Raw genomic sequence first — 8,702 nt, 5'->3', positions numbered from 1 at the left:
AGCATCTCAAAGCCATTATATAGATATATAAAAAGACCTGTTTAAATAGCAACACGCGTTCCCCGGAAGGGGCAACCCAGGGGTGGCTCGGACTCCCGGCCAGGAACATTTCCACGAGAGCTGTTAACACTGGGCTAAACTAATCACCAGCAAGCACACAGGGCTGGCGGGAGCTTTCCAGCCCCTCTCTCTCGAGCCAGTTAGAAAAGTAGGAGGACGAATTAAATAATGCAATCACAACGCAGCAGCAGACACGCCCATTTCACAGGCGGCAACACCGAGGCCCCCGCTTCTCCACGTGGACTCCTCGGAGCCCGGCCCCGCCCCTCCCGCCGTGACGTCACGGCCGCGCCCGGGCCGTTGCTCGGCGACGCGGGGCGGCCTGTACACAGCCGGGCTGCCCGCGGCCGCAGCCATGAGCGAGGTGAGACCCGGAGCCGGAGCCCTCGCTGCCGGCGTGTGCAGGGTCGGGGGCTGCTCTGCGGGAGGGGGGTGGGGGCAGCAGCCTTCAACTCACTGCATTGGAGAAGGCGAGGGGGCAGGGGTCGCATCCAGCGCGCCCCCCTGCTCCCCCCGGCACCAGCTGCATCCTCCTCCACCTGGGTCTTAAACACCGCCAAGGGTGGAGAGGCCGCCCGCCACCTCTCGGGGGGGGCTTATTGCAGTGCGTCACCCCCCTCCCAAGTTCTGGACCCAACCTCCGCTTTCCTTGCTGCAGCCTGGGCCCATTGCTCCTTGTTGCCGGCTGCCGCCACTGAGAACCGGTCCTCTTTGCAACCCCCCTGTGGGGAGGTGAAGGCTGCTATTCAATTGCCCCCCCACCTAGACTTGATCAGCTCAGGAAGGTGACCCCCGTCCTCTTGCACCCAGAGCCCTGCAAGGGGGGTGGCAAAGACTTTCAAGCTGCGTCTTTCCAGAGGCAGTGACGACAATTTCTGACCTAAAAACAGTAACTGTGAGTTTGCCAAAGAGGGTGGAGCGGGGGCAGACAACACAGCAAGGAGCAATGGGCTCAGGCTGCAGCAAGGGAAGTGGAGGTTGGATAGTAGGAAATACTTGTGAGAAGGGCAGTAAAGCACTGGAAGGGGTTAGCTGGAGAGGTGGTGGCACCTCCACCGCCGGGGGTGTTTAAAACCCAGGTAGGCAAAGGCCTGGGATGATATAGCTGGAGCTGGTCCTGCTTGGAGCAGGCGCTTGGGCTGGATGTCAGCTCCTGAGCTCCCTTCCCACCCTCATTGTCTGTGATGTGTAGCATGATGCCTCTGGTCTTAATGGAGTGCTAATTTCACAAAGACATCTCCCAAACATTTTTACAACATTTCCCAAATATCTAACTTCAGCTTCCCTTATTGCAACTTGGGGGGGCACATCAACTTGCAGTAAGAGACATTGAATTTAGATATTAGGAAAACATTTCTCATGAGGTGGGGAGTAAAACACTGGAACAGGTCACCCCAGAGCGGTGGTGGGAATCTCCATCCTGGGAGGTTTTGAAGACCAGGCTAGACAAAGCCATGGTGGGATGGTAAGAATAAACTGCAGGAAATAATTTACCAATCTAAATCCATAAATTAAGATGTTAAGCGTCGAATGATGACACTGATTTAATTAGTCATTGTTTGCTTGCTTGTTAGCATCTTTCAAGATGCAGACAAAACTATTTCTGATGTAAAAACAGTAACTGGAGTCCGAGATGTGAGTTAGGCTGTATTTAGAAAAGAATCGGTTAGGGATACTGGAATGAGCTAACAGGATGAGGTTCGGTGTGGACAAGTGCAAGGTGCTGTACCTCGGGGAGGGGTAATTCAAAGCACAAATACAACATGGGGACACCTGGCTGGATGGCTGCACTATGAAAAAAAAGACTTGGGAGTCTTGGTAGACCACAGACTCAATACGAGTCTGCAGCAGGATGCAGCCGCACAGAAGGCAAATGTGGTTTTGGGATGCAAAAAAATAAAAAAGAGATCCTTTCCAACAGCTTTTGGCCAATACAAGATCGTTCCCTACATTACATGCTAGAGCGTTCCCTCAGCCGAATTTTAAAAGAGCTAAGTAATGGACTTTCCACTCCTGCGCTTCAGACGCTATTTCATACTGCGCTCTTTATATTTCCTTTCCTAAATTTCATCCCACAATTCCTACATGGAGGATTAGGAGCCGGTCTTCTAGTTGAGTTTGGCATTGATTTATCTTCATAATTTAGCTGTTTTTTTTTTTTTTACCATAAGCCACCCTGAGCCTCTTGTAGGACAGGCGGTATGTAAATCTAATAAAGTTTGGATCCACATCTGAACTTTTCTAAAATTCGGAGGGTGGGTGAGAGCCTGGTGTTCCCGTTTCTAATGTCAGGTTGTCCAGGTATCTGGAGAAATATATGATCCTCTCAAGCACTTAGGCTTGATAAAGGAGATGAATCCTGTTGGTCTTATTCACTAAGTTTTCTCATTTAAATAAGTTGTTTGGGGGAAGGCAAGCTGGATGAGTGATTTGAGCTGGCAACCCACGTACCCGAGGTTTGGGACCGCAGCGTGTCGGTACCTTCTACGCTGCAGAGCAGAGCAGAGCAGAGATTCCCGAGCCGGCTTTAACCCCCTTAGCTTGGGGCACTGGCAGCAGTCTAACTTCAGCAGCTCCAACTATTAAAAGGGCAAGTTATTTCAGTGACGTTCGTAGCTATCTACTTGAAAAACACGTGTGAATTCATGTGGTAGAGAGGCAGCTGCTTGCAGGGAAATTTTACTCATGGTTATTTTGTGTAGAGCTGTCATACATTCATTAATATATTGCTCTTATTTTTTCTGATAATCTGTGACCCTACCTAAGATTCGAACTCCTTTTGCTAATTGATTATGCATCTCACCTCATGCAGGAAAGGTATGACAAACTGTGCATAGAAGAAAATGCCTTTGAAGCGCTGGAAAAAGACTTCCAAGAAGTCCTCAATGAACTCACGGGGGATAGAAGTCTGGAGAAATTCCGGATTGAATATGAGAAGCTCCACACGGTTATGAGGAAATCCTATGAAAATGAAAGGCGTCTCATGACAAAATGCAGGGAGCTGAACGCTGAGATTGTGGTGAATTCGGCTAAAGTGGCTACGGCTCTAAAGCTGTCTCAGGATGATCAGGCGACAATATCATCGCTTAAAAGGGTAAAGTTTTTTATATATATATATATATATATATAGCTAACTGTAAGGAGGAAATACTTGTTAGACGAAATGGTTGTGAACCAGGGAAGAGCTTTCTTATAAATGCCATTCTGAAAAATGGGTGTTCAAGTGGACTCAACGGAGTCCTGCTATCTTCTAATTTCTGCTCTATTCCTGAGGTTTTTTTTGTTGCCTTAGCACATCTCTTAACCTTTGTCAGTCATTTTCTGCACTCATTTATACCAAGATAATATATCTGGACTCGCTTCACTTATTTCTAAGTAGTTACCACATCTCTGTATCTAAGGGTTCCCCATCTCTAAAATATCGATCGCATTACATACTTTACAGGGACTCTTTGGAATGAATTAGTGAATATTCCTGAAGAGATATATACATGTTAAATATTACCAGAACCTGAAAACTTTACTTGCTTGTTGCAAATACGACTCTTGCTTGGGGAAGCACCATCCGTTTCTGTAAGATGTCATCTTAAAATAAAGTTTGCCCTCATAATTGCAAACACCTTCCCTCCCCACTTTGAAGTGTGATTGATCTCAGTATAAACCAGGGACCGTGCATTCTTATGGAGTCTGCAGAAAGACCGCTCTTGTGCCTTTGCTGCAGTCCAGAGTTGACTTCACCTGCAGCCAAATGAAAACTTTCTAAAATCTTCCTGGTTTTTGGTAGTGCTAATCAGAAATTTGCGGGGCAATGATGAAATAGATACGACTTTGTCATGATTTTTGTCAGCTTCGCTCTGGTAATACGTGACAGAGCTCTAAGTAAGAGTGGCAGCAAAGGCGAACTGTGGAGTTATTCATGAGGAAGAAGACTCAAAAATTGAAGCTGGGGAGACAGCAGAGTTGCAGAGACATCCCCAGACAAGTGCTGTAAAACTTCAGAGGAGCAGCAAGTCTATGTCCTAGCTGATGTCAGGAAGCATGAGGCTTAGGGGAGGTACAGAACAGCAGCCCCCTCCTCCTTTCCTTGTAGCAGCCAAGAGACATTATGGTGGGATGGGTGCTTGGCAGTATGTTGCTGCTGCATAGGGTGTTCATTAAAAAGCATGTAAATACTCTGTTTTAAAGTACAGGGGTTTGGCTTTTGGTTGGATGCATAGTCCCATTTTGGCTATGCTGTTTTAGACGTGACTATAATAATGTTAAAATTGTTCTAGCCATGTCTTTGAGAAGCTCTTCTGTTACTATAGATTATTTTCAGCACTCCTGCAGCCTCCTGCTGTTTTCCTATCTGGAAGGGAATCTCATGCCAACTGTAATCTTTTACTGTAATTTGCCAACTGGTTGCTTTGAAAAGAAACGGTGCATGTGCATAATGCATGTTGCTGAACAGGTTCAGACACCAGTGTAACATTTTGTCTTTACTCAGTTAAAACAAACAACAAATAAGATTCCAGCGTGTCATTGCGTGTTAAGGAAAGGAGAATGACATCTCTCATTTTGAAGACATTTTATCCCAATGGCACCACTGATGGTAGGATGGGTCATTGAGGTAGTGGGTTCAGAACTTTTGCCTTCTACATTTACTGGTTTGAATCCCAAAGAAGGCTGAATCCCAACAAGCAGAACCTTTTCTATGGCCAAGTCCTTTTAAAAGAAAGCTTTGCTCTGAGGCAGGGGGCTGACTATACAGAACAGATACTCGGGAGAGGGGACCAACCAGCTCAATAGTCATCAATAGTCTTTACCATGTGATAGCTATTCAGTGCTTCATTTTGTCATTTCAGTCCATTTTCTTGTGAACACTTCACATAACAACCCCTTGTTGACAGTCACATTAGAGAAGCTAACTGCTGGCTTGAACCACAGAGAATGAACTCCTTTCTTACCGCTAAAGATGTCACTCGGCCAGGTGAGGGCAGAGGGCCACTAGCAGAACAACGTGCAGGAACTTGTGCTGGTCTTGCTGTGACAAACAACAGGATCTCGCTGTCCAGGCCATCAGTCCAGCACAGTATTTGCGTTCAGTCTTTGAACAACCAAATTGCTTCTGTTCGTTAAGGAACAATAAAACGAAGCAGCCACAATTTATGAACTGTCTGCTTGGCGCTTTCCAGAAATCTTTCCCACAAATTTTTCTGAATGATTATTATTACAAACAGCATGTGTCTGTCTGTCTCTGGAGTTAATTATACAATAGACTGCAGCACATTTTTAAGTGCCAAGCTATATGCTGTAATTATCTAAAAGATTCTGACACATGCTGCATTCTCGCAGTCATCGCTTTCTGTGAGTAATAAGTGATTTAAAAAAATAAAATAAAGGGTTCTATCATCAGAAGTTTACTCCCCTTCTAATCTCGACTTTTCTGCCTCCCTCTATATTTAAAAACAAACACCAAGAACTAGGAACATTTCTGTTATAGCTGAAGTCAATGCCAAAATCTCATTCAGGATTTCACCTGTTAACTTAAGGTCCTTGAACTGTGTGCAGGCAAATGCTGTTGATTTCAGATGCTTTGTGAAAGCAAGTGAGAGCACTGTAAGCAACTTGCTATAACCATTTCTTCCAGGTGACCTACAGTCACTATTTATTGAGTGGCCCCACTGAAATCAGTGGGCCAGGTATATGAATCCTCATCTATCTGAATACAGTTTGCAAGTTCAAGTCTAAAGACCCAATTCAACTTCCATTGAAGCCAATGAAAACATTCCTCACATGATGGATTGATTAAAATCACCAATTCTAATTGCAATTTTAATCAGCCAGTATGAAACCTTGATCAATTTTAATTTAGTTTGGAATTTGCATGCTTTAGTATTTTCCTAAAAAAAGATTGCTTTTCATCATTGGTAACCATTAAGACACATCTATTTGCATCTAAATTTGATGCTGCTTTTGCTAACCTGGAAGATACACTGACTTGATACACATTTATTTAAGCAATTTTGTTGCTTAACATACATTTATTCAGACTCTTAATTTTTACATTTTTATTATGTTAGAAAATGGCAAATGAGTCATTTCTTCTTTACTAGATGATGATTGTTTTTTTTTTCCACCCGTGATTTGTGTTGAGCTACATTTGGATAGAATTTGGAATTCAATTAAATGTAGAAAAACAGCATTTTAGAATTTATTTGGTATTCATTAAATCTACCTTTATTGTGTGGGAAATGTAAGAGAAAAGTGAATTGATTAAATGATGTTTTGCATTTAGAAATAAGTTATTAATCAAAAAACACATCTTGTGGGTTAGTGAATTGAACTGAATACTTGCAGTCACCATATCCTTCAAGATGTAGACTAGCAAGTCCCATACTTGCACGCTTGCTTTTTATTCATAGATGGGAGGAAGAAAACACCGGGCCCTCTAGTTTCGTTGTTGTCTGTTGTGCCCCTCTTCCCTCCCCGGTAGCTGCAGACAATACGGTTGTGCCCAAATCACTGGGCAGTCTTAATGGTTTTGAACTGGGGTTTAACTGACTATACGTGGAAAGCGTAACAGCCACATTGCACAGCATGCTGTTGAAGTAGACAAACGGGAGGGAAAAACCCCAAAGTAGCATCTGTTCCTCACCATCCTAATTGCAGTTGTAGTTGATACAAACTATTCATTTATCTCAAGTAAATAAAACATTTCAAGATAGAAATATGTGTGAGGCAAGGATGTTTGTGGGTTATATCTTACTGGACCAACTGCACGCTTGGGATGGGAACTTGAAGAAGAAGGCACTGCTTTTGAAAGCTTGTGTAAGCCATCCCATCAGTGCTGTTAGTCCAATCAAAGATATCATCCATAAAGATCCTTTCCTGGATTATCATGGCTACAGCATCACTTCAACATTATAAAGACAGAAGTATAATTTTGATGGCCGTTCAGCAAGCTGTATGAGTTTTCAGCCACAGATTTGCCAAACCCCCACAAAGCCAAAACCCCACAAAGTGCACCTATCAGGGAAAATGTACCATGTTCTGTGGTGGTACAAACAGCTTAATTAGCCCTATATATTTTATAAGCAGTAGCCAAATTGGGTAGTCTACCGGGGAAGAAAACTAGTGCAAATTTCAGCATAAAAGAACACAAAACCGTTCCTTATGGAAGAAGTTATATCTTCTATTGAACCAACTCAGTGGTTTGTATAGGCAAGCTTTTGGGTATCACAATCCCCTTCTTCAGGCCTCTGAGAGAGAAGCAGACATAACTGAGCTAAACAGATGCAACAAAAGGTTGGTAAGGAGTGTCATAATTATCTGTGAAGTGCAGAGGTTAGCCAGTATCAGGAGGATTGTAATGAGCCTGTCCTGAGAAGCCTGAAGAAGGATCCCATGATACCAGGAAGCTTGCCCGTGTCTGTACCAGCCACACCATTGGTCTAATAAAAGATGTCACCCACAAGAACTCTTGCGTATCTCCTGGACCATCATGGCAAGAGCATCACCCCCATGCTCACAAAACCTGGAGACCTTAATTAGCCAAGGTGAAATAGAATCAGTTTTCTGTTCCTTCTGAATCCAGTGTAATTTTTATACTGTTTTCCCCTGTTGTCCTCAGGAGATTGAAAAGGCCTGGAAAATGGTGGATGCTGCCTATGAAAAGGAGCAGAAAGCAAAGGAAACCATTATCGCCCTGAAAGAGGAGATTACCAACCTGACTAAATTAGTGGAGCAAGGATCTGGGTTATCGCTGGGGCAAGAGTACAAGTAAGTCACCCTCCCGAGGGAGAAGGATGGCCTAATTTCATGCCCAGTGCAATCACTGTGTCTCGTGCTGCATGGCCCTGCACTTTGTGCCTTGTGTGATCACTTATTCTGGTGTAAAGTGAGTGGATATCAGAGTAACAAATGCACCTTTTGCTGGGGTAACTGGCTGTGTAAAGTGTGCGGCAAAGTGTTCGGCAAAGTGTTCAAATTTAGCGAGTTCACTTAGTATTGGGTCAGGCCCAGAGAGATCGAACAACATAGAGATGATTTGTTTTCCCAGGGTCTGCAGGGCTATCTTGTTGGGAAACATGTCTAATTTGAGTGGCCGTGTCTGAAAACACATGCGTGGGTGAATAGCACCAAGGTTCAGGGACCTGGGAGCCAGGAAACCTGAACTCCTTGTCTTCAGATTTGCTACAGGTTTGCTGTGCAGCCGAGGACAAGTAACTTCTGTCATTCACTGTGCTCCTCCCTCTCCTTTTTTATCTTGTATATTTATATTGTAAAGTCGTCCAGACAAAAATCGTGCATTTATGTGGTGCCTGTCACTAGGAGGTTCTGACCTCATTTGGAGCCTCCTGTAATACAGTATAACGACAACAGATCATTCTGTGTAGCTGCAAAACTGCAATTGGACTATTTAATTGGAATATTTCCAATAAATTTAGTGTGTTCAGGATCAGGGCCTCAGGTTGCCTGTGCCTTTGAAGGTGGGGCAGGGAGGGATCCTAATTAGAGACTAACTGTTCAGAGACATGAGAGCTTTTGTAGCCAACCACTTGCTTTTGTCAGTTCATGCGCCTCTGAACTAGTTAGTGTCTAAGGTGTCCCCATGCCCTGCTTTCTGCTTGACTTCAGGTTAATGTGTCTAACGTCCTATG

At 44.2% G+C, this 8,702-nt stretch overlaps 1 protein-coding gene across 1 annotated transcript in view; it reads left to right on the top strand.

Moving 5' to 3' along the window:
* Positions 1 to 345: 345 nt before the first annotated feature.
* CFAP58 (cilia and flagella associated protein 58) overlaps positions 346 to 8,702 on the top strand; it is a 75,152-nt gene continuing 66,795 nt past the window's right edge. The window contains exons 1-3 of the mRNA XM_019556288.1: positions 346 to 424; positions 2,873 to 3,154; positions 7,673 to 7,821. Of these exons, the coding sequence (XP_019411833.1) occupies positions 416 to 424; positions 2,873 to 3,154; positions 7,673 to 7,821 (440 nt within the window). The 5' untranslated portion in view covers positions 346 to 415. The remainder of the gene's footprint in view (positions 425 to 2,872; positions 3,155 to 7,672; positions 7,822 to 8,702) is intronic.

This window comes from Crocodylus porosus, unplaced genomic scaffold (assembly GCF_001723895.1).
Source record: "Crocodylus porosus isolate Cpor-Errol unplaced genomic scaffold, CroPor_comp1, whole genome shotgun sequence".
Lineage (NCBI taxonomy): Eukaryota > Metazoa > Chordata > Crocodylia > Crocodylidae > Crocodylus > Crocodylus porosus.
This window is presented reverse-complemented; position numbering and strand designations above follow the sequence as displayed.